The sequence below is a fragment of the Medicago sativa genome, chromosome 2, assembly GCF_051527215.1.
Source record: "Medicago sativa cultivar Bolivia chromosome 2, Bolivia_mono, whole genome shotgun sequence".
Classification (NCBI taxonomy): Eukaryota; Viridiplantae; Streptophyta; class Magnoliopsida; order Fabales; family Fabaceae; genus Medicago; species Medicago sativa.
The window spans coordinates 12,837,181-12,863,892 of NC_140750.1; the positions used below are offsets into that span (position 1 = coordinate 12,837,181).

At 32.3% G+C, this 26,712-nt stretch overlaps 2 protein-coding genes across 2 annotated transcripts; both read right to left on the reverse strand.

The window, feature by feature from the left end:
- Positions 1 to 2,224: 2,224 nt before the first annotated feature.
- On the reverse strand, positions 2,225 to 3,666 carry LOC146944662 (uncharacterized). Its single transcript, XM_085743018.1, has one exon. It carries the CDS (start codon positions 3,413 to 3,415, stop codon positions 2,375 to 2,377), a length of 1,041 nt encoding a protein of 346 aa, XP_085599144.1. The 5' UTR covers positions 3,416 to 3,666; the 3' UTR covers positions 2,225 to 2,374.
- Positions 3,667 to 20,000: 16,334 nt separating this feature from the next.
- LOC146944663 (pyrophosphate--fructose 6-phosphate 1-phosphotransferase subunit beta-like) lies at positions 20,001 to 26,507 on the reverse strand. The gene is made up of 16 exons (XM_085743019.1): positions 26,208 to 26,507; positions 25,971 to 26,132; positions 25,584 to 25,705; positions 24,690 to 24,743; positions 24,492 to 24,598; positions 24,156 to 24,261; positions 23,265 to 23,328; positions 22,202 to 22,290; positions 21,962 to 22,093; positions 21,656 to 21,826; positions 21,443 to 21,558; positions 21,123 to 21,234; positions 20,909 to 20,993; positions 20,569 to 20,613; positions 20,390 to 20,458; positions 20,001 to 20,306 (listed from the first exon to the last, which is right to left on the reverse strand). Exons 1-16 carry the CDS (start codon positions 26,389 to 26,391, stop codon positions 20,230 to 20,232), a joined length of 1,695 nt encoding a protein of 564 aa, XP_085599145.1. The 5' UTR covers positions 26,392 to 26,507; the 3' UTR covers positions 20,001 to 20,229.
- Between the last annotated feature and the right edge of the window lie 205 nt (positions 26,508 to 26,712).

Here is a 26,712-nt window from a genome sequence, read left to right on the forward strand (position 1 = left end):
TCCAGCTTAAAAGCTCCTCTACAAACGTAAGCAGGATGCTAAAACCACACCAAAGGTTAGTACATTTCGCAATCCAATTTAAGCCACACCATGCATGACAGCACAGAAGCTAAAGTAGCCTCAGCAAAGAGCATTCATTTCTATCAGAAATCAACAACAACAATTATGGCCTTTAGTAAAAGCTTTCACAAGTCTGATCAAAGCTAACATTAAACTATCTTTTCTAAACAAAAAACAGTTTCCTTTCCTTGCAATACAATTAAAGGTTACAATGAATTGGAAGAGCACAAAAGTTTGATTGCCCGAGGAAGCATGTTAACAAACACCCCTTTTACACTTTTCACTCCCCCAATTCCCAAAAGTAAAACCTCTGTCCCTTACCCACGTCTCAAATAATTTAATAAGTACGTTCTGATAAAGCATTTCTTATTACTCGAGAGGTGCACAACATAAAGGGGAGTAACTACTACCTCCGTCCCGGTATAACTGACCTACTTTGGTTTTTCACACAGATTAAGAAAAGTGTATAAATAAAGGGGAAAGTGGAATATATTGTATTGGGAATGATAAAAGCAGTATTATTTAGTGTTATATTGTATTGGGAATGATGAAAGTTGTATTGAAAATTGAAATGAGTCAGTTTTTTTGGGACACTTTTTTTTAGAAAATGGGTCAGTTATTCCGGGACGGAGGGAGTAGTAACTACCATTCCAACAACCAGCTAGGACAATTCCCACTAAAGAGAATCTGTCAAGTTCCAACTCCTAAATCTTAACCGAAAGTCAGAAAGTATATACTTTCTATGTGCTATCCTCACCTCACATTAAATCATTTAAATGCATAGGAAAATGCTAATATGTGCCTACAACACACACGAAATACATGTTAATAAACCACATATAAGATCTCTAAAAAAAGAACTACGTATAAGAATTCTGTTTAAAAGCGTATATTAAATTCTTTAATATACACTAATTATTTTTTAATGTAAAATTTCTACCTTTGAGTTCTTTAACATGTGTTTTGGGGGATCTGGATTTGGTGCTGTACAAAAACACAAAATTTCACGTTGTAATTAATCTCAGTCGTTGATATTATATCAAGCGATCCAAATTATAACACAGTTGAACGATCTTTGCTATTGATCAAGATCGGACGGTCCTTAACTGATACAACGTCCTGCTGTGACAACATGAAATCCAAGTCCTAGCTTGGGGGTATAAGCTAGCAACATCCTAACTGTATATTTGGTATCAGAGTGACTTGAACAAAATCAAGGTAGTTACATTGCACATGTTTGTTAAGGCAGTCTTTCATTGCCACCGCGGTGTGGTAAGAAGCTAGAACATGTAGCATCTACTCAAAATGAATGCTCTTTAAGCCTTTAAAACAACGTTCAAGATATATCTTCCAAAGGGTTTATAACCACAAAAAAAAGTCATTCGAGAATCAAACTGTTTTGAGGGACCAAAAAGCAAAATTCACTACTCAAGAGTCACGAGGACACAAGAGTTTCAATATTTACCGTGCAACCAAACATTGATAGTGCAATTTTTGTAAAATGACGGTCATTCATCATGATTTTACCAAACTCATCGCGATATCAAACAAACACCAAGTCCGTTTAAAGGCATATACGCTTACAACATTTAAAGAAAATTATTGAACATTACAATGTATTAGAATGAAATGAATTTCATTTATAAATTTTCCATCTTAGATAGACTAAGATATACAACAAATAAAGATATTATAGAATAATATAATATAATCCATACATATTACTCCCTCCGTGTCCCGGAATATCTGACCCATTTTCTAAAAAAAAGTGTCCCAAAATAACTGAGTCATTTCAATTTTCAATACAACTTTCATCATTCCCAATACAATATAACTCTAATTAATACTACTTTCATCGTTCCCAATACACCGGTCACTAATATAAGCAAAAATCTACTTTCTAGGTTCATTCAATTAATGATGTATTTAGTCTTTATTATAGACTACATACATCATTAATTGAATGAACCTAAAAAGTGGATTTTTGCTTATATTAGCGACCGGAGGGTGTATATTCCACTTTCCCCTTTATTTATACATTTTTCTTAATCTGTGTGAAAAACCAAACTGACTCAGATAAAACGGGACGGAGGGAATAGTATTCTAAAATGATAAACAATGTGAGACAAACAAATAAGACTAACTTACAATACCAGGTGTATAACATTAAAAAGATAGATTAAAACCTTTCTATATAACAAAATAAAAAAGAACCCCAAAAAGGTTAATTTAAGGGAGCAAAAAAAGAAAAAAGAAAAAAGAAAAAGTGATAGTAAATAATTACATAACATGTAACATGGTTAAAAAAAGTAACCTAATGAGAAGTTACTATGTTTTTCTTGGTAAAAAGACTACGTAGATTAAAAAGGTTACCCCCACTTCCTTCATCATGATGATGACACTCACTACCACCGTCACCACCACCGCGGTTAACAGCGGCGCCACCACTCACACCAATAGCACTGTTCTCATCACTTCTACAACTCAAATGATGTCTATACCCAATACACATCGGAACATTCAAGCTCAAAACTTTAGCTTTTCCACCACCACCACCACCACCGGAAACCATCTTGCTCCGGCGACTCACGGTGGCTTCTTTCTTCAACTCTTTCTCTATGTTAGAACCTTGTTGCGTTTGTTGCTCTGAGTTTTTTCCACCACCACGACGAACCTGCCATACTGGGCTATTCCGACCGACATGAACACCGGCACGACCCGGACTACTTGGCCATTTTCTCGACTTTGACTCTCCGGCGGAGTTGCTACGAGAACAAGGTGCACTGTTAACTTTCCGGGTAACCGGAGCTCCGGTGAAAAATTTGGGTCGGGTTGTCGTGTTTCCGGCAGACCTGCTTCGTGAAAATGGCCATATATTGATATTCAACTCTGCAGCAGAATTTGCACCGTTACCGTTTTTTCTCTCTTTCTTCTTCTCCTTGTTCTTCTTTTCTTTCTCTTTCTCTTTATCTTCTGTGTTGTTGTTTTTCTCTCCTTTTCTGAAAATATCTTTCCAACGTTTTGAAGCTGAGAAAGTTGTTGAAGAAGAAGATTCTGTTATAGCAGGTGAAGATTCGGGTTGAGAAGAATCGGGTTCTGGGACTGATTCAGGAACCGGGTTATGAGGTGATGGGTTTGAGTTTAGCGTTTGGGGTGGTGGGTCGGTTTTATTAGTGGTGGGGAGGAGGTGGAGGGGAAGAATAACACCGTCGACGAAAAGTTCGTCGGCGGTGTGAAGATTTGGTTGTGGAAAAGATGGATTTCGGAGCATCCAAAATTCAAATTCGGGTGAATTACAATTAGAATTAGTTCTATTTGGTGATAAAGTTTGAGGCTTTTTTTGATTTGTGTCCATTGAGATTGGAGTGTTTGAGATAGAGAGAAGGGAAATGAGGGGGTTTAATGGATTTTCGGAAGTTGGGTGAGTGAAGAGAGAAAATGAAATGAAAATGAAAGGGACTTCACAATCACAAAGCAATAAATAAAAGGAGAATGAATAAAAAAGAAGAAAGGGATGGTATTGATTTTAAGAGAGGAAGTTGGGTAAGGATTGGGGGTCCATTAAGGCTCCACGAAGATGGAATAGGAAGGAGACCATGTGCCTTACAAATTGGGTAGTACTAGTACTAGACAAAAGATTATTTGTGGAGTTTTATTAGGAAAAAATAGTTGGGTGTTTTTTTTATTAAAAAAGTTTAATTGAGTTGTATTTTGAAGCATTGTCAAAATAGATAATTTGGATCCTCTCGTTTCAAATATATTTTTCCATATAGTCATATTCTCTATTTTTGCAATTTGTTTTTATCTTTAAAAGATTAAAGAGATAAACATAAATCATGGAATGAGAGATAATGAGAATATGAGTTGGTTAAGATACTAAAATAGATCATGTGTGATTTTTACATTTTCACATGAGAATGTAATGTCTAGAGAAATTATAATGGTATAATCATTTTGGAATAATATTTGAAACAATTTTATTTATGGCAGGCAAAAACAATAGAGAATACAATGAAAGTATAAGAGATAGTTGTTCTAAAGAGAATGTATAAATATCATTTCTCTAAAATTTAATACATTGTCATTGAAATTATTTCATCAAAGTTTCTTATATATTTTTTTTCATATTAAATGGTGAAAAATTATACTTTAAACAATTTATGTGAAAACTATGGAAATCGTTCCTCTCAATTTTTTTTCCTTTAATGTTTTCTAATTTTTTTTTCTTTTCAAATTTCAATGACATCTTTCCTTTATATTCACACATTATTTCCTTAGTTTTTGTCACTTGAAAGGATCCTAATTCAAATATTACATATGAAACATTCATTTTGAATTGACACAAACATTAGAAAATGAATCCTCTTATATAGCACGATGATATATTAAAATCTCCACCATTTCAAATGAGAATGATTTTTTTTTTCTTTCAAAAAGTGAATATTAATGATTGAGATCACACATGAGGAAACATGAGAAAAAATTGAGACAATCGTCTCCCCCAGACATCAAGCTTAGATAACCATAAAATCGGTTGTACCTGCAAAAAACACAATAGAGGATACTAGGGTTTAGTATTGTATTCTAGGGTTTAGACTGATTATTGGATGCCTTGAGAATGCTCTAAAGGGTTATATTTATAGTCTTCTATGGGTCTGATTTGTGGTTACTTAGGCAGCAAGTAACAAGGGTGTTTTGGGTATTTAGGCGCTCTGGGAGGGTTTAAAAGCCTTTTTGAAAGTCCTTTAAGCCTTTAGGAATATTATGACGGTTCATCGACCAATAAGATAAGAAGTGTTAGAAGTACTTTTTTTTTCAAGATATTTTCCAACATTCACTTTTTTATTGATAGAAATATGTATAAGCTTCATATCACTTCTTCGAATTAGATTCATACAAATCAAATTCACATTTTTTTTTTATAGAATACAAATCAACTACTCCCTCCGTCCCAATTTATCTGACCCCTTGACTCATTTCACACAGATTAAGAAAAATGTATAAATAAAGGGGAAAGTGGAATATATTGTATTGGGAATGATAAAAGTAGTATTATTTAGTGTTATATTGTATTGGGAATGATGAAAGTTGTATTGAAAATTGAAATGACTCAGTTATTTTGGGACACTTTTTTTTAGAAAATGGGTCAGATATTCCGGGACGGAGGGAGTAGTACTTATCAATTGCATCATCTTCCTTGATTAAAGTGGGCTATTTAATCTGTGTGTATAAGTATAAGTGTATGTCTGTATGACATGCATGATGTATAATCACCAAACTATGCAGCTTTATGTGTGGTACTATTCACCAATCACATCGTTAAAAACAAAAGATAATGGTGGATATGTGTGGGGTGCACATGCTGTAGGAGAGTTTCATCTGCTTGTTGTTATGAATTAATTAGGATTAGGTACTGTACTACAGATTTAAAAGCTAATTGTACGTGCAATAAAATATTCAGAAAAGCTCTGATCAAGAATTGGAGTGGCATCAGACAAAAGTTAATTACAATAGGAATGAATTAGTACTTTTTTGAGGCAAAATATTTTATACCACCTGGCATATACTAGTAGTATTTTTTATTTTTTTTAGGGAATATACCAGTAGTATTTGTGTATGTATGGAATCATGGTATGTATTATAGCGCTGACCCTACGGAAAAATGTCAATTGTGACTACTTCAAGTCTTCAACAACATCACCGTCTTCTTAGGCTGCCACTACAAAAACATTAATTTAGTGTGAACTTCAAAGGTTGACATTGACACATATCATTGCCCGCCTAGGATTGGTAATTGGGTGTTGGGTCATGCAAGGAGTTGAGCGACCGTCCACATCGAGGCATGAACAACGGCTGTCACGGTTGTACCCTTCGTTGAACCGAGGCTCTGATATCATTGTTGGGTCATGAGGGGAGCTCGGAGGACCGTCCACATCGAAGCTAGAACAACCACACTAGTGAGAGAGACGCCACACTCTTACCCAAAATATTAAGGCAATGAGTTTAAGGGTCCTCTCACTTATAAGGTGTTTAACCTTCACTTTTCTATCCGATGTGAGACATATTAGTCACACTTGCACACAACAATTAGTGTAGTGTATGTTATAATGAACGATTAATACTACTTTTTAAAGTTTACACATGCATTCAAGGATAAATTACAAATGATTATATTTAAGTATATCCAATAATTCCTTAAAATAATGAAATTTGTCAAAAAAAGAAGTATCGACCAACAACCAAACCTTACCTCACTCATAGGTTGATCTAAAACTAATTTTTTGATGTGATTATCCTTATAAACTTCTTTCATAGAATTTTTTTGGTGTGGCTATGCCATGAGTTGGATCCACCCATGATCCCACTAAATAGAGTTGGTAAAAAAAAATAAGAAGTGCAAATAGAGAATTTATTTATTTTAAAAGTTACTATACTCCTTTTCATTATATATTTTTTAAAAATGAATAAATTTCATCTATACAATTCTCTATCTTTTTTATTAATTAATTAATAGTAGATAAAAGTATAATTGATAAATTATTAATTACAATTATTTTAAAATGTTAAGATGACATATAGATAAATATCTTAAAAGTTGGCAGTTAAAAATGGGGTATGGTAATATAATTGATGATTCTTATGTTCAATATAATTTACATGACGATAGTCTAACTTTTAGGTGACAAAATCTTTTTTTTCCTCGAAAAAAAATAAAATCTTTTTTACACGTATTCTATGAAGTTTAAACTTTGATATCTATCATTTTTGAAACTTGGCGTTCTCTAGACTAAGTTTGACAATTAAATCAAATTGTGATCGACTTACATGTAACCTCAACCGAAAAACCTTTAGACTTGAATATTGGTCAAATTCGTCTGTGGTTATCTAATCGGATATTATTTAATATTATTGTACGTCATTCGGATACGCCTCTTTCTCCTCCTATTTATTAAATGACGTTAGTAAAGATAAATACTAATAAATATCTTCTAGATACTTTTTTCGGTATAAGTTTAAGAGTACATGTTAAAGAATCAAAACACTCTCTTACAAGTAGTATATTTAATTCATTTAAACTAAAAAAAAAAAACATCCATTGGGAAAAGTTTATGATTTCATCTTCATCATCTAAGAAGACTCTAGTTTCACATAATAATTCACCATACTAACAACCACTTTCTAATCCATTTCAAAAATGACAATGTAACATTATTGTCCCATTTTAGCACACATTGTATATGACTCAAAAGTTCCATCGGTCGAATTACAACCAACAAGGTTGCACAAAAACTTGTCATATATTTTCTAATCACGTCCTCCATAAGCTATCATCCCTTTCCCATCCTAAACGATATATCTAGTATCTAACCTTTACACAATTGATACGTGGAGGTTGCTCCTTCACATTAATATATCAGGTTTCAACTCCTCCAAGTATATACTCCCTCCGGTCACTATTATAAGTAAAAGTTGACATTTTAGGTTCACTCAATAAATGATGTATGTGGTCTACATATAGTGATATAGACTACATACATTATTTATTGAATGAATCTAAAAAGTGAATTTTTGCTTATAATAGTGACCGGATGAAGTATATAATTAGATGCAGGGACGATGCTTTATAAATGATCAAATTCACTTGACCACTCACATCACACTGTCGATAAAATTCAATAAATCTCAGATTTTATAACGAAAACTCATTGGTTCCTATAGTTCCACATATAGTGATGAATCATAAGAGCAAACCAGATAGGTCGTTGTTGTATACCTGTCTCAATTTAATTGATGATCGATAAATTAAAATTGAGCCACTCATGGCAAATCAAATTATATAGGTATAATTGTTTTATGACTATCAAGGAATGATGTGATGAGTCAAGTCCCAATTGAGTGAGAGTATAAATGAAAACTCAATGTAGTATTAATTAAGTTATAAAGATCTTCCACCTAATAATAGACTAAAATTTTGGGTTGAGCTCTTCTTAGGAGCTTAAGTCATAATATTAAAAACATATGCAAAACATATTAAAGCTGTTCATCACATTGAGGACATATGTTAACAAAAATGTAAAGACAATTTAACATGTATCTATTTCAGACCAACACATTGGAAGCCAAGTGGTTGGAGGTAATGAACTTAAGTTGAAGTTAAATTGAGCCACACTTTTCTAAGTTTGATTATTTATTTATGGGTCATGCTAACCAATGTTTTTGTGGTACTGATTAAGGAAGCCAAAAAAGACAATTTTAAGTTAAAAATGACATTTTTTAAACCGTTGAAACATTGACTACAAAACTTTTAATCTAATACTACTATATTTGATTTCTTAACCGGTATCATGGTTAACATTATCCTATATTTACAAAGCAACATATATTTATTTACCTCGGCCCAACTTTGGATTATCACAAAACATTTCCCCTAAAAACCAAAAAATCAAAAGAAAAAACCAACACCTTGCAAGTTGCGATACCAAATGAAATCTATTGTCGCTTTACCTAGGAACCTTGAAATAGACAATGATACGAATATGAATATTTTTTCCTTAGTTATAGGGATTTTGTTGATTTCATTTTTGCAATTATATTGAATCGATTATTTTCAAGAAAATAGAGAACGGGAAGAGCTGATTAACACTAATGAATTGCAAGTAGTATCTTATCTTATATAATCATTTCAGATCATCAATGGTCAATACCATGAATCCATATCATCGTACAATGAAAATTTGAAAATGAGGCTACATACATAATTGTTAATGTTGACATTCACCTCTATTATTACACATGATGCTCTGCTCAAAAGCTCTATTTCCATTTCCAATCTTAATCACATGGCATCAAGACTTTTGGCTTGTTGCTCTTTTTATGTCCCTCATTACTACCTTTTAAAAATGTCTCAATTACATAATAATCATCAACCACTAGCTAGCTAAATTTCCCCCTTTCCTACATGGAAAACAGATAACTTGTAGCTCAATAAGCCCTTAAGATAGGGTTTTCAAGTCTCACAGTAGTTTATTTTTTTTAAGGGAAATGCTAACTAGTGCTTTGGGACACTGGTTAAGGACCTTAAATAGTAACTTTTTATAAAAGATTGTGTAATTAGTGCATTGGAAATTGAAAACTTTTAAGTTTTGAAAGTATAATTAATTTATTTAGCATGCTTAAAGAGTGCCCCGGGGGCACTCGTTAACAACACCCTTATTTTTATTTGGGTTTGATTCCAAACATAAGCTTATTGTGTTATTTACGAGTTTTTTCTTATTTTTTTTAAGGGTTGTTAAGAAAAATAAATAAAATTTGTTATTTATAAGATTTCTAATTTATCACTTTTTTAATAGTAGTTTTTTGGCAAAATTATATTTTTAGTCCCTTAACTTAATTTCAGGCAACAATTTGGTCTTTTATCTTTTTTTAATTTCAATTTTATCCTTTTGATCTATTTTGATATGAATTTTCAACTTTCAAATCTAATATTCTTATGCAAAAATAGATGAAGAATATAGATTTGATGATTGACAAACCATAAGAATACAAGTCTTGTATACAAGTCTTTGATGATTTACAAGTCTTTTTAACTCCAAATGTTTTATATAGTTGTAAAAATACAAGTCTTGTATATAAAGATTTTGGGTTCGAGCTCTGTTAATGCTCTTGAAGAAAAGTAAATTAAATCTATTTGTAAACGTTTTGAGTTCTAAAGTCATCTATGTTGGACCGGGTATCATCCATCACCCTAAATTTAATTTATAAAAAGAAACTATATATATCCCAGTTAATTACGAACCACATAAAATAAGATTTGCACGCCCTCTCTTTTCTCCTTCTCAAACTCTAGCGGTCGTCATTTTTTCCCTTCCTTCTTCTAGATCTATCGAAGAGAGATGATTTATACTCAATTTTTGCTTAAAATCACCCTTACAAATTGTTTTTTTCTCGGTTTCTGTTATGTTAAATAAGTGATTATTATATATTTTTAGCCTCATTTTGTATGTTTTTATGATTGGCTTAATAGCAGTTTTGGCCCCCTATGTTTACAGAAGTTGCGATTTTGGCCCCCTATGTTTTGCCCCTTTGCACTTTTGGCCCCCTAGGCCAATTTTGACCAAGTCAATGTTGACGTGGCGCCACATGTGTAATTTTTTTATTTTTTATTTATATTTTTTTAATTAATTTTTTTTTAAAAAAGTATTTTTTTTAATTACAAAAATTTTAAAAAGTAATTTTTTTATTTTTTTAATAATTATAAAAAAATATAAAAAATTACACACGTGGCGCCACGTCAGCATTGACTTGGTCAAAATTGGCCTAGGGGGCCAAAAGTGCAAGGGGGCAAAACATCGGGGGCCAAAATCGAATTACTTTAGTAAGGGGGCCAAAATCGCAACTTCTTGAAACATAGGAGGCAAAAACTGCTATTAAGCCTTTATGATTTCATCATCTTAGCACAACATTATTTGTTTTGATTTTCCGTCTTGGTGTATAACAACTTTGATTCAATGTAGATTAAATCAATAACTATGGTGTCTTCAATGTTATAGATCTAGTGACATGTGTATTTCAAACTCTTGAATATAATCATATTTGTAGATTTATATACTTTGTCGTTTTATGATATTAATATAGACGTTGTGCGTTTGTTCGTTTATTTATTTTTTTATTTTTAGCGACTATGAGTTTATGTTGTGTCCATATACTCTATCAACTTAAATGATATTTATCATTTAATGACAGCTCTCAAAAAAAAATTATCATTTAATGACAAAAAAGTCATTATAGTTGGGGTATGATGAGAGAGTGGAACACAGTTGAAAGGAAAACACCAATTTCTGACGGGTATTACTGTTGTGTTTGAAGGTGAGAACAAGAGCCCAAGGGTAAGTGGGCTGAACCTGAGGCCCAGCAACCGGGAGGGCCCGGGCTAGTTGACAACGGAGGTGGGTCCCAAGGAAAGGACGTTACGTGCTAATGGCTATAGGGTATTGTGGCGTGTTCCTTGTGGGGACCTTGTAGCCTTAAAATTGAACATACAAAAATGAAATGAACGGAGTTAAGAATTGTTAATGGGGTTTGTTTGGAGGCAAACTGTTACATGCATGTGGGTCCAAATGAGACATTATTTTCATCAATGAATATGGCCCCACTTCATATCTACCCAATCTATTTATTTTTGTGCTCTTCCTCATTTTTTTAACCGAGTATCCTTCCCGTGTAACTGGGAAGATTAAGTTTTATACGACTCAAATAGACGGTAAGCTCTTCCTAAAAGTTCTAATCTTATTATATGTTTAAAACTGAATTTAAACCCAAAAGTTTGGTTAAGCTGAAAGAGCCCTATAACGTCTCATTTAAACGTTCATAGTATTCATCACTTGTTTGATTTTAGATGAAAAGTGATAATGGATAATTCATAAAGATTGTTAAGAAAAAACCAAGTTAGTTTTCGTTGTGTTATCCGAATATCCTTTTGTACGTAATTTTAAATATTAATCTTTTAAAAATTGCAATAAATAACAAAATTAACCCTAAATAGAATTTAACTCAAGGCTAGATTCACCTATAATTAGCTTAGCTAGTTGTTGCTAAAATTTAGCAAATATGTCCACACACCTAGCCTAATCGACCAATAATTGTTGCTCTTCTTTGACAATTTTAAAAATAAAATAAAATTATTATCACCATTAGAGTGTGGCCTATCTAGTTACTTACTAGTTAGTAGCAACAAAAAAGTCTAGCGACTTAGTTGGAGTGTGTCTGGTGTTGCCTATCACTCTTATAAGAAATTACTATATTTCCATAAAGTTATGAATAATGTGTAAACTCTTTTTTTTTGGTGGTGGCTATAATGTGTAAACTCTAACCTTACAAAAGTGGGTCATTAATCGGGGACGGAGAGAATATTTATTTATTTATTAATTATATGTTATAAATTTATCAGTTATATAATTTTTCACTATAATTTTAAAACAATGAAATAAAACAGTATAGGTATAGGTATATATATATATATATATATATATATATATATATATATAACAGTATAGGCATTTTTACTCCATTATATTTTATACAACTAATGTCACTCTACTTTATGAAGTTGTGCAATGTTGTCTTGAGTCCATAATTTTAGCAGCACAATAATAGTTTTGCATTCTTTTATTGACGTTAACCCGCTTATTCATAAGGGGAGAGTGTCCTTATAATCTAGAGTTCAGTTCTAAATAAATACAGTATGAAAAAATTATTTCGCATAAAAATTGAATTCAATTATATTTTATCATTAAGAATTTAATTAGGTATCTCATAATTTACAACACTTATAAATTATCCCAACCTAGGTGCGCTAGACCCGATGGTATGGGGGATCCCATTTTAAACATCTGGCCTAGCATGTTTTTCTCTCTCTCAATGGCATGTGAAATCCAGTTTTAAAAGGGAGGAAGATCCACCAAACCTTGTACTGACAACAAGCTTCACTCACGATAACTTGTTTGTTTCCTACAAATGCATTTTTATGAAAGAATAATTAATTGAAACTAATATGAGTATCTACATAAAAGGAAAGAAAAAGGAACTTAGAATTAAACAATGAGGGAAAAAGACAAGCTTCAAGTATGACACTTGTTGCCTATTTCCGTATAAACAAAAACAAGGGAAGAAGAATGAATATGGATGGTTTTGGGAGAGTTGGTAATATAATTCTTTTTGAAAAAGAATATGAGTTAATTTTTGAAGTTGATCCTTTGAAAGGTGGTTCACCTCCATGTAAAAAATTCATGGATGTTTTGATGCTGACATGTTAATTAGTACCTTAACGGGTCTAAATGACTTGAGACGAGAGGATACTTCAGACGTTTATTAGAGTCAAAACCCTTATTATCGTGGATTTGAAGGGGAAAAAAAATAGAGAAGAGGAGAATAGCGAAGATTGACATAAAATGGAGAAATACAAACAAAATGGAGAAAAATCAAGCAAAAGATAATGAGATAAGAGAGAAAACTATTGATATATAAAATCTAGATCTTAAGAACATTTTGTAAACTATTGATAGTCGATTTTTTGTGTGAGTCGAAGAGTTTAATGATAAAGTTCACACATGAAGTCAAAATAATTAAGGTATTACGAGTTCAAATTTGCATCGTGTAGTATGTCAAATGTCCTTGTAATATTTATCATTTGTGCTGCACTTACATGACAGTCTACTTTTTTTTTTTTGTGGTGGCCGGGATTCGAACCCCGGACCTTGCATATATTATGTATTGTTCTTACCAACTGAGCTAAACTCACGAGGACACATGACAGTCTACTTTATATTTACTCCTAATGGCGCTACATTTGGAAATAATTTTTCTCCCATAATTTTGCTTTTTCAATAAACACGGCACTTCAATTTCTCATTTATTAAAAGCTAAGTTTTTTTTAAAAGACCAAAATATGATATATTAAATGATTGAAAATGTAAAAGATTAAAAAAAAGCATCAAAATAAAAACGCTACCAAAAGATAATCAAGTAGACGGTAAAACCACCCCTAAACATTTTAGCGGTTGAATGCTCCATCGATAGAAATCATAAAAAAAACCCTTAATTTTAGATTTAATACATGATCATATCAATAGTTGAACCTTGTCAAGAAGGGAACCTCATATGTGTTCCTGACTACCGAAAACCACATGGTTACGTGGCATCCAAATTGTCGACATGCATGCCCACTAAATTAAATGAAGACATTTCTTTACTTGTTGTCCACGAGACATCAAACCTAAAAATTGCACCACATGACAAAAGCTTACAATTGATATCTAACCAAGATAGAACTACCGACCATAACGTACCAACAACAGGATATTAAAAAAAAATGTTTGAATGTTTTATTTAAATTACATTCTTCCACACACAAAGGTGATGCTATATTTTGCACCCCTCGGCGAATTCAATTAATATTTGTTGAAATCCGACCATTTAGTAATATCTACACAAACAACAAAATCTTCCATGAAAAATAGAAGATATCAACGCATAAGCTTTTTTTTTATGGAAAATAGATTATCGGTATTAAGGTTCCAGTTCCTTACATCTTTTGTGTTATCCTTCAACAGATAATGTTTTGTTTAATAAATATGATCCAATGTTATTAACAAAATAGGAAATGGGTAATAACATATTGTTTTGCTATGAACCATGGTTGGGTGAGGTTGTTTTAAAGAGTTGATTCAACGGGTTGTTTAATTTAGCATTAAATAAAAATGTGTCTGTCCTCGTGAGCTTAGCTCAGCTGGTTGGACAATGCATAAAATATGCAAGGTTCGGGGTTCAAACCCCGACCACTACAAAAAAAAAAGTGTCTGTAAAGGATATGGTGTCCAGTCTAGTTATAATTTTGAGGGAGGATGTTGAAGTTAAAGAAAAAACTTGTTTGTTTGGGAGATAGAGTTAGTGGAGGAATGTATGACTTTATTTTCTATCGTTAACTGAGTTTTGTTTTGAGGGAGGATGTTGAAGTTAAAGAAAAAACTTGTTTGTTTGGGAGATAGAGTTAGTGGAGGAATGTATGACTTTATTTTCTATCGTTAACTGAGTTTTGTGTTGACAAAGTCATTTTTTCAGTTAAGTGCACAAATTCATTTATGAAAGAAGAAAAACAAAAGACTGTGGTACATAAACCAAACCAAGTAGAATAATAAAGACAAGAAAAAAAAAGCAATTAAAAATCCTCACATAAAGATGTCATTCCTAATCGTCGACAATATAGTCATTCTCTGTCAAAGTATCACTCAAATCGTGACAATACACATGTCAGAAAATAGAAAATGTATTACCATGATACTCTATTAAAAACAATATACCTGACAAATGAAATTGATGAAGTTGGAATTCATTTTAAAACATTCTACTTGTAAATAAATTTTATACATATATTCAAATATTATTTTAGTAATATCTTTTTTTTAGAGGTAGTAATATCTTATTATAAGATAAATATATTTCAAAAAATGATATTTTTATAATACTCCCTCCGTTTCAAAATACATGTCCAAGTCAACTACTTCACATATGCCAATGCACAATTTTGACCGTTAATATCTTTAATTATCTAAAGTAAAAAATTATAAAAATTTAATATTTTGAAAATATTTGTCGAGAGAAATCAAACAACATCTTACATGCTAATATTTGTATTTATACATTAATTAAAAAGTATGGTCAAAGTAAGTCAAGTGAATAGTGCACATTACAAAAATTGGACATGTATTTTGAAACGGAGGGAGTATAAGACAACTAGATACCAGCGTAAAACTTATTTACTCCCTCCGTCCTATAATAACTGAGCCATTTGCAAAAAAATATTGTCTTAGAAAAATTGATCCATTTCACTTTTCAATACAATATTAATTACTTTTTTCCAATTATAACACTAATTAATACTACTTTCACCACTCTCAATTCAATATACTCCCTCCGTCGCATAATATAAGCAAAAAAAACTCATTTTCTTTGTCCCAAAATATAAGCAAAAAAGACAAACTTTTATCCTATTTAACCTTGTTTTTTAAAAAAATCTCTTTTTCAAGAAAAACTTTTGTTTATTCTCATAAAATTAAATGCAAATTACATTCAATTTTCTCTCTTTCATTTTTTCCATAACCAATAGCCAATGAAAATTGTTTTTACATCTTCCTATAAAACTTTTTCCAAAAAAAACACAAAAAACTATACTATAAATTCTTACACCCTCCAGTCACTATTATAAGCAAAAATCTACACCCTCCGGTCACTAATATAAGCAAAAATCCACTTTTTAGATATATTCAATTAATGATCTATGTGACATATAATAAAGACCACATACATCATTAATTGAATGTATCTAAAAAGTGGATTTTTGCTTATATTAGTGACCGGAGGGTGTACTTCTTAGGTTCATTTAATAAATGATGTATGTGGTCCATTAAATAGACCACATACATCATTTATTGAATGAATCTAAAAAGTGAAATTTTGCTTATAATAGTGACCGGAGAATGTATGTTTTAGTTTTCTTAATAAGGGTGATTTTTTTTTTTCTTATAATTTAAGACGGAAGGAGTATTCTACTTTGTATTTATGATAAAGAAGAATGCACCAAATAGTTTTTCTTAACAAGTGTGAGTGTAAAACTTGTTTAATAAAAAATAAAAGAGAGAGTTCTCCTTTTGGTAAAAGTAGTGTAAAATCATATTGGCCATGATTACACCTACTCCAGACAAGAAAAAAGGACAAGAAGAATTGGAATTTAGCTCCTGATACAAAGTAATTAAACATATCTTTCAGATTATTTCTTTTTCATAAAAAACATCATAACTAAACGAATAATCAAAGAAAATAAACAAATTGAATTTTAAATTGCTATTAGGCAGCCTGTCAGTCCGTGAGCAACACCTTTAATTTAAATAGATTTCATGTATGCAATCATATGATTCATATGTGGCTGAAGTTCTAATCACTTTCCTGTGTCCCCTTCCCTCCACACAATTAGGTACAGTGTAAGGAAAAAGAGAACAATGAAATAATTTATCACTTATCAAAATCACAACATGGATATTCTTGCAAGAGATTAGGATAATCCTATACTTTTGAGTGAAGTTTGTAGAGGTCTAAGGTGAGCAAATTAAGATAATCTAGTTCTAAGCTTTCGGGTTTTTAGTTGTTAAACCAAAATTAATAAATAATTCCACACGGTTATTTCCAAGAAGTTTGACCCCTTTGGAAATGAGTGTCTCTAAACCCTTTAGATGAATTTGGATTCTCAGCAAGAAGATTTTCTACAACCACACAATCACTCACATCCGTAGTAGTTGTTAGATCGAGATCGAACAATGTAGATTTTATACTTGATTTTTCAGTTTTATTATAAGGAAATAAAAATTTGCTTTAAATATACACTATTAGATATCATACCGTAGTCGCTCACATCGGTAGTTGTTAGATCGAGATGGGACGTTATAGATTTCAAACTCAGTTTTTTAGTTTTAAAAAGAAATAAAAAAATTTCTTGAAATATGCACTGATCGATCTCAATCCAAATACCAATCAGTTTTATTATAAGGAAATAAAAATTTGCTTTAAATATACACTATTAGATATCATACCGTAGTCGCTCACATCGGTAGTTGTTAGATCGAGATGGGACGTTATAGATTTCAAACTCAGTTTTTTAGTTTTAAAAAGAAATAAAAAAATTTCTTGAAATATGCACTAATCGATCTCAATCCAAATACCAATATTGTGGCTAATTGTGAGAAACCTCGTTTGTGCAAAATGAATAAGTAAGTCTAATAAGTAACGTATAGATAGCTTGGTTGTTGAGTTAAAGGACGTTGAAGAAGTTTGAATCTATTCTCCGGTAAACACGTTGATATTCCTAATTTTCCGCGAGACATTCCTTCGCACAAAATAGCAATGCTCATATATATACATGAGAAAAATATAATTCATCCAAGACATTGTGACCCTAAAGTATCTAATTAATTTTTTATAAAGACTCCTTTGTTGTAACTAAAATTTGGTTCAAAGGTATAGTGGTAAACTCTGCATCCTACCATTTCTCAGTTCAAAATTTGATTTTTGTGCGTCATTTACAAATTTATAGGTATGACAAGAACAAAGTGGTGGTGGTTAAGAAACAGATTATTACTGCATGGAGTTGTCATTGATGTTCCATAACGTGGTAAGTGGAACAGTCCAAAAAGGGCTTAAAAGCGTTGCATGTGAAGGAACAAGCTATGCATATCAAAAAGCAGATAAACCAATGCATGCTGTTTCTTCCACAGAAAAAAAGTGATTGTCCTTTTTGGTTCAGTATATTCAAAGCAAGAGTGGCAAAATTCACATCACTATTATGTCAATTTCGTGCAAAAGGAAAGAAAAATAAGTTAAGCAGAGAGATGAATTGAATGCTTGTGTATATTTTATTAGCTTCCAAAGTATCACGGCTAAGGTATCGTGTAGGACATAAACTATTCCCCCACGGAAATTTACAGTATTACATGGACACAGTTTAACACCATATTGGTGAGACATATAAATTTGGTCATGTTCATGGTTCAATAAATTCCACAACACATTTATTTGAGTCACAACCAAACCAAACTTCATTTACCTCTCGGTCGAACATCGAATTATCATGACTCCTTCCCTTGAAAATCGGAAGATTAATTTTTTTTTAAGGATGTCCTTATAAACGTGTGACAATTGTAATTGCAATTGCATTAGCCGCTTGTGATTGTAATTTTTCGCAAATGTTAAAAATTGTGACCTTTGCGACTTTGATTTAGAACCTTGATTTAAACTCACAAATCTTTCAAGTAACAACTTACAAACAAGACTTGATACATGCTTTCCATGTCATGCTATATGTCATATGCATTCTTTATAAGACCTCTGTTTGTATCTGTATGGAATTATGAATGAATGTTTATATTAGAGAAGGAAAGTGAAAGATGTGTTTTCATGTACTTGTAATCACGAACAAAATTTATAAAGTGTCTGGTTTATTTGTAACATACAAAGCAAGCAGCGAAAAATCCATAATCTTGATCTGACTCCAAGCCCCACCATGTATGACCATCAACGTCTCACAAGCAATAGTCACCTTAGGAAGCAGAAACCCAAGTATGACTGATCAACCATTGTTAAATGTAGAATTGAATGTATATAATTTGATTTTTTGGTGAAATAATGTATATAGTTTGATAACGGTCATAGTTTGTTGAATCTTATGGCTTCTCCATAAGTATGGCACTGACTTAGGCATATCGTTTAACTTCGATAAATGCAAATGTAGTAGCCAGAATATATCTCGATTTTTAGAGGAGAAATGAAAAGGGGGGAATTAGACAATTCATCTTAGAGTGAATTACATCGTCAAAATTGGAAGGGACATACAATTTAGCAATTTCAATACGGTGATGTTGGTTCGGACTTTGAAGCGTACTCCTCACAAACAACGGGGAACTCAAAGCAATGTAAAAAGAATATTTTGATTAAGAAATTAAATTGATTGACATTTTTTAAATTGAGAAAATAAAACTAAAAATTAAATTGATTGACATTTTTTAAATTGAGAAAATAAAACTAAATTATCATACTCAAGCAATTTTATTTATTTATTTATTTATTTTGGTCGTAGAAGAAGGAACAAATACTGAATAAAACTCACCAACAAATAAAAAAATCTCAATTCAAACCTATAACATATTTTGACATTTTGTTAGTTGAACTACGATTTATGGATGGCTATAGGTGGACTTAGTTAGGTTTCAATGTTTAATAAGTCCATAAGATCGGAAGAATGTTGTTTACACTTCATTCAAAGCTAGAAAACACCAGTAATTTACCAATATAACCTCATCGGCAGTTAACTGTCGATGGATTTTAACAGCAGCAGTCAACTGTCAATGAACATTTATGTCTTTTTTTGGTGTTTCAGCCTTGATTGAAGTGTAAACAACAATTTTCTATAGATAGAGAACCTCTAAAGCAAATTCCAATATGAAAAGAGAAAGATCCCATATCTCAGGGACGACAAAATTTAAAAATTTTAACGACTTACCTTCACCGATAATCATTACTGAAAAGGCCATTCATCTTTTTTTTTTTTTTTGGTGAATTGCATGGTTGGAATCTTCAAAATCCAGCAAGGGAATCAAAACCCTTTGTACTTTCTCCATAGCGTGGGATATGGAATTTTCTGAATTATTTTTTTACTTAAATTGGTATTTTAACCAGACATCTTTTTCCATGCCCACATTTCTTAAAAGAAAACCGCACTTAAAAAAACCACAATACAATGGCGAAAAACAGTTCTTTTAGAGGTATATATGTTTGAAGTGACTTTGGATGGTGGGAAAATTAGCTCCCGTTTAACCTAGTGTAAATCACCTCAGTAAACATTATCAAGCAAATAGGAACACATTACCTTAAACTACGAAATTATTGACAAGAACATAATTGCCGATATAAAATGCAACATCAGAGTTTTATTTCAAAACATCAACCCACTCATGAACCAGCTGGAAAATTTCAAAAGTAAACAGGAAAAAAAAAACCTAGCTAGTATCAGATAAAATAGATTCGCAAGATCCCACAAAAATGAATTGCCACCGTTAAATACGAGGACGACTAAACTTGAAATCCAGATTCCAAGAGTAGAGTGTGACTAACTGCATCAGATCCCGGTCCAGTAAATTGAATTGGACCTACAATGAAAACACCGTGACAAGTTGACAGCTGAACTTAATACATAATGTGGATGAAAGGTGAAAAACAAGCTAGTACAAACCTGGACTGGTGTAGCAATTCTTCAGGGCCCATTCATCCCGCAATGACGCAAACTTTTTGAAGGGTGCCCCTGAACAATCCAACATGTAATATAATTAGCATGAGAGAAAATTATAACTCACTACTTTAGTGGAGCTGGAGTACTATGCCTGAATCATTAAAGATTTAGAGAATATATACCTTCAAGCTCCACCATTGCCTTCTTGATCACAGGCTTGAATTTACCTGAAGAGAAAATTACATATTCATATACAGCCAAACAATGAAAAAAGCATTCACATAAAATTATAAATGCAACATACTAAAACTTTAAGCTTTTTAAAACAAGAACAATGTGAACATTGATTGTCTAAAAATATATAAAAGAAAATATTTATATAACCTAAAGGTGTATGATTAAGAATCAGTGTTATATAACCATAGATCCAAGTGTTTACAAAATCGTAGAAAAATATTATTGCATGGATTCTAATTCAGTGAATAACTAACAAAGCAAAGCTCATGTAGATAAAATGAGTACCATGTCTCCTCTCCACGTCCATCAGTGAGGTGAGTGCAGTTCCACCAACTGTCCACTCTTCTACTGGAGCACACAAATTCCCAACCTGATCAAAGTATCATAGCAAAATCAATAATATTGATGACTTCAGTATTTGAAACTAACATTTTGAGATCACAATTATATATATATCAATCTAGAAGAGAAAATTAAGTTGATAATGAAAAGCACAAACCGATGATATTAGTCCAGTCTTGCCGCTATGAAGGAGGGCTCCAGCACCATAACCAAGAGCATAGCAATAGTTAGCATCAAAATTTGTTGGCAAACCGCATCTCCCTTCATAACTGCAAACAAATCAAGGGTAACTACAAGCTCTGACAAAGGAAGTCAAACTGGCAAAGAACATACATACAATGCATATGAATAAAATAATTTTAAATCTAAGTTAATGGTGTTATAAAAAAACCCAAGTCTCTATAACCTCTTTTAGCATCGTATAAATGTTCAATGGAGTTTACAGCATATAGAATAATAATATAATAGATAGATTACCCGAAAAAGTGAGACTGCCCTTTAAATTCTCCATTATATTTTCCTTCTTGCTTTCTCTTCCCCAACTCAGTTTCAACCATTTCGATAAGCATTTTCTCTGTTTCTATTTTGGCAACCTGGATGTAAATATACCAATGTTAACAATGATATTGATTCTAACTTTATAAAGGAGACAAATAAACACAGATTATAGTGTTTTGAAACATTAGGTACCTGAACATTTCCATGTGGATCTCTTTCAAGCATCAATTGTTCTTGAATGGCTTGAGGTAAAAATTCAAAAAGCTCCAATGACTGATCAGTGAGTTTCTTCTTCCACAAACCACCCTCATCTACGGTTTCATGAGCCAGAATTTCATTGAGTTCTGCAATAAGATGCTGGACCTGCAAATAGAACAATGGCATGTACAAATGAGTATATAAATAAGTTTCATGTGACTGTAAAATGACAGAACCAACAATACATAATTGCAAGTCCATAAAGAGTAAACATTGTTAAGAAGAGAGTGATAGACGCACCTCGGGAATGAAATCAATTAGACCTTCAGGGATAAGAATGACCCCGTAGTTATAATTATCTTCAGCTCTTTTACAGATAACATCTACAATATAGTCTGTGACATTTTTCAATGTCAGCTTCTTTGCAGCAACCTGTAATGCATATTTACAGATCAAATTTTGATAAAGGGCTCTTGACCAATTAGCAAACTTCAATTAAAACATACACATCAAAGCATTTTGAATAGATTTATAACAAACCTCTTCTCCAATAATAGTTATGTTTGGATGGGTTTGTAGAGCACATTCCAGTGTAATGTGTGAAGCTGCACGCCCCATAAGCCGCACAACTGCAGACAGATGATCACATGTCATATTTTAAAATCCCAACCGCATACTCATGAACTCACAAAAATATGTGACTGTATATGAAAGACAGGCACAGAGAGGGAGAGGGGGCAATTAGATGGTGACAAATATGATGCCTGATGTCCGCCATATGAATTGAAAATCTGAAGCATCGTTTCTCTTGGCGTAAGTTACACATTATGAAGGAATTGAAATAGAAAGCTCTGACAATCACAACACCTTTTTCTATCAATCTAATTTAATCTAATTTTAAGGTGAGAGCATAGTAGATATTCATTTAAAGACTAGATAAAGTGCCAATAAATTAGATAAACCATTCAACAGCACAAACCATGAGTATTATTACAACTCAGAAGAGTAAATTCAGAAGTAGAAAAATAGCCTCCCAAGAGAAATAGTGTATGTACTACATTCATTAACAAATCATGAGGGACAGGATGATGTATGAGCAAGGCATTTCTCGCTGAACAGTAAAATGGCTGATATCATACAAGTCAAGGAGTGAACCGGTTAAGATGATGATATCCATAATAAGCATGTTGTCAATGTTTTGCTTTAACATAAGCAAAGGGGTAAAGAAAACGATAAATATTAGTAATTAGTAAATTGTTAAAAAAGGAGATAGCATGATCCTCATTTAGATATTGGAGTATGGTTCTGTTATCTCTGGCTGTATTGGCAATCTTAGACTAAAGAATAGAAAAGATGACCCCGGGCAGTCAGATGATACAATTAGAACACATTATAGCAGTAGTTCTGAGGGGTAAAATGTGTAAAAAGTAAAGCATTCCATGATGCAAGAAGCAACAAGCCAACAGAAGCCGTATAGATTATTGGATATTAACAGCAAGCAATGTCCATGGAGAAAAAGATGCATTAAGCATCAATATGTGCAACCTTGCAAAGTCTTAAACTTTTAATTGACAAAAAAAGCATCTCAAATTCCTGAACTCACAATGGTAATATTTTCCGGTTGATCGGGCATCTATCATAACATTTCCAATCATTTCTGCATATATCTGAATCAAATAAACATAAAAACAGGAAAATACGTCAGGTCATGATTTCATGTCAATATGCAACATTTAGCAGTTGGGAAAAATGCATTGGTAAATTAATATTTTGGAGTATTTCAGGGAGAACAAGTTTATTAATATCACAATGACACCGCAATAACTTATAAACCAAGCACAAGAAGAGTTGAAAAAGTCATGCCAATTGAGGTTTTTTTTGGTTGGAAAACTACATATTTGAAATAGATGATGATAGTGGAAGAACGAAATATTTCATGAAACTAGAATACACCCACCCCCAGTGCTCTCAAGAATCCTGATAATCTACTAGATAATCCATTTACCACGTGTAAAAGTGAAAAGCTGATTCTTACATTTATTCCTTTGGGGTGTGTTTGTTTCAAGTTATTTTTGTAGATTCCTGGGAATAAATTGATAGAAATACATATTCCTATGTTTGTTAAAGGATTAGTAAATTTTATTCCAGGGTAGAAAATGTTCCTGGGATAGGAATATTTCCCAAAGAAAAGGGTGGGAATAAAGTTCCCATGAAGATGGGAATAAATTTATGAATAACTACCTATTAACCTCCCTGTTATAAAGGTTCCCGGGAATATTAAATAAATATTATAATATTAACTAAGCATCTTTTTTAAAAATAGCTTGGAAAGTTATTCCTAGGAATAAATTTAGTAAACTTGAAACAAACAGCCCCTTGCAAATTACAGGTGATTAAAAGACAAAAATGAATATTTGAAATGTTTTAAGTATGGACAAGACTGATAAGAAGTTAAGCGTGCACTATGAAGTCTGCAATGTGGATCTCCATTCACCTTGCAAGCAGTATCAAACCCAAAGCTTGTGGGAACTTCTTTGCTTTTCAAATCACCATCAATGGTTTTAGGGCATCCAAGCACCTGTGTTTTCAAATTTTTGCTCCTGCACAAATTCAAATTAAAGTATGAACAAAAATAATAGAAACATAGGAAGAAACACATTACCTATTCATAAATAGAAAAAAACTCCATTCATATTATACCAACTAATTACATGATAGACAGAGTGGTCAAAACGTCAAAAGAACATAAATTAAAAATCAACATGAAAACATAATTTAATTAACAAAGCTTCCCGGCTTATGCCAAAAATAAAACTCTGATAAGACAAACCTGAAGTTCTCAGCAAGGAGGCATGCATTGGTGTTTGAGTCATCTCCACCAATAACAACAAGCCCATCCAAGTCTAGCTTTGTTGCTGTTTCTTCAGCTTGTTTAAACTATATCATGTAAATTAAAATTACATTTCAGGTAAAAAGTATATATGAGAGCTCAAATAATAAATATGTAGCCTCATGACATGACCCGTACCTGCTCTGGAGTTTCAATCTTGTCCCTCCCACTGCAAATCATGTCAAAACCACCCTGAAAGAAATCATTATCTTTATTATTAAATTAAATGTCAACATGTGGTGATCATTTTGCAAGGCCAAGATTTAAACACAAACACATCAAGAGTAAGAGAGAGCAATAACCGTTGAACGTGTTAAAATCTTGACAAGTATGAGCCAAGTTTAGAAACATGTAAATTCTCATAAGCGTCTCGCTTGCGCTTATTAATTATCAAAAGTCACAATATAAAGAAAACGTGGGGCTCAGTTGACTCCAAAATTATCTTCAAGATGAGTTGCTCCGCTTAATAACTCATTATAAGTAATGAATTTCACTAATCCAGCAGTTGATTATTGTCATAATATATTAATGATCAAACACATAAAGTTTTATATCAATTCGAAATTCGTAGCAATGTAGTCTAACCATAAATATTTACTCGTGTTTTTTAGAAGCTCATTAAAAGTTCATTTGAATTTACTTAATGAAGTATCAAATAGTTATAAAATTTAATAAAAAATTGTGCAGTTGATCTACTCAATAAGAACTTTCAATTTGACGTTTTTTGTCAAAAAAAAATAAATAATTGACGGTTGAATTGGTGAAATTCATTGTATATAATGAGTTATTATTTAGCAGACAAATATCAGATATCAAAGTTACTTCGGGAGTCAACAGATCCACCCTCATAAATAAAATATACAATTACCGCAACAGGTCAAATCTATTTGAAATATCCTCTTGCAAAAACAAAAGTTGATTTCACAAGTGCCAATGTTCAATCAAGTGAAGATACGAATGAAATTAAACAATAAAAGTCACCTAAATTTCAAAAAATTCAGCTAATCAAATACAATTACATTCCAAAAATACCTGATTTCTGTAAGGATAAATATAATCAGAGTTAAGTTCAACGTATTTGCCCTTCATAATACCAGCAGGACCACCTTTGAAACCATACAATGTGCTTCCACTTGCACTTTGTTGAAGGTAATCTAAAACACAAAAATCAAAACCAAATCAAAACCTACTAAAACAATACGTATTAATATCCATATCTATATATGATCTCCGTAGCATAGACACTTCTAATTGAAGGTGTATCCGGTGTTATACACATTTAATTATGTTATTTTCTAAATTATTATAGGTGTTGCCGTGTCAGTATCTTTATCGTGTCGGTGTAATGTCCGGAGTCTATAGTCTATATGTATAGATTGATTCACTATTTGATTGATTTGGATTGAAACTCCGCGTTACCGTAAATTCCAGAGATGACATTGTGTCCACCAGGAGCCTGACCACCGGATAAAACAACACCGATCTTCAACTTCCGATGAGGAAGTGCGGTGTTCTCACCAGCAGGCACTAAAGCAGCAGAAGGTTGTCCAAACAAATACGGAAACAGCTTCGCGATCTCATCTACATGCAAACATCAAGTTAGAAAACCAGATCAAGTACAGATCGAAGTGAATGAAATGAACGGCGAAGATTTACCTGGATTTCCAGCGGCGGAGGATTTAGGACCATCGACAATGGCGAACGGTGATTGGAGAACGGAGGGAAGACGGAGTTTGTGATCGACACGGCTGTTTTGGACTTCGCTGTAGACGGAGGCGAAGCGTGTTGTGACGGTGGGTGTGGCGGTTGTGCCGTTAGTTACGATTGCAGCTGGTGCCATTTTTTTGAGAGAGAGGGTGTAGTAGTTGAGTAGTGTTGAAAAGCGTGAATCTCTAGATTTGTTTTTGAAAGAAAGAGGGTGGTGAGTGAGAAAGTAGGTTTGAAAAGGGTACGACTAACTCTAATTAGATTGAGAAACAAGAAATATACTTTCCGAACCCGATTGAATATCCCCGACCCGCCGATTTCTTAGCCTTGCAGTCACTTTCAATATAAAAAAGACTCTGTTTTAGAATAAAAAAATTAATTGATGTTGATTGTATGAGAATAAAATCATTTTTATATGGAATTTACTTTTTACTTTTATATTGAGAATTGTTTT

Coding starts and splice junctions, on each gene's coding strand:
- LOC146944662 (XM_085743018.1), bottom strand. CDS start 3,415: ATGGACACAAATCAAAAAAAGCCTCAAACTTTATCACCAAATAGAACT.
- LOC146944663 (XM_085743019.1), bottom strand. CDS start 26,391: ATGGCACCAGCTGCAATCGTAACTAACGGCACAACCGCCACACCCACC. Junction 22,094..22,201: donor TAACTATTATTGGAGAAGAG/GTTTGTTATAAA, acceptor TATGCATTACAG/GTTGCTGCAAAGAAGCTGAC. Junction 20,459..20,568: donor GGCAATGGTGGAGCTTGAAG/GTATATATTCTC, acceptor TGGATTGTTCAG/GGGCACCCTTCAAAAAGTTT.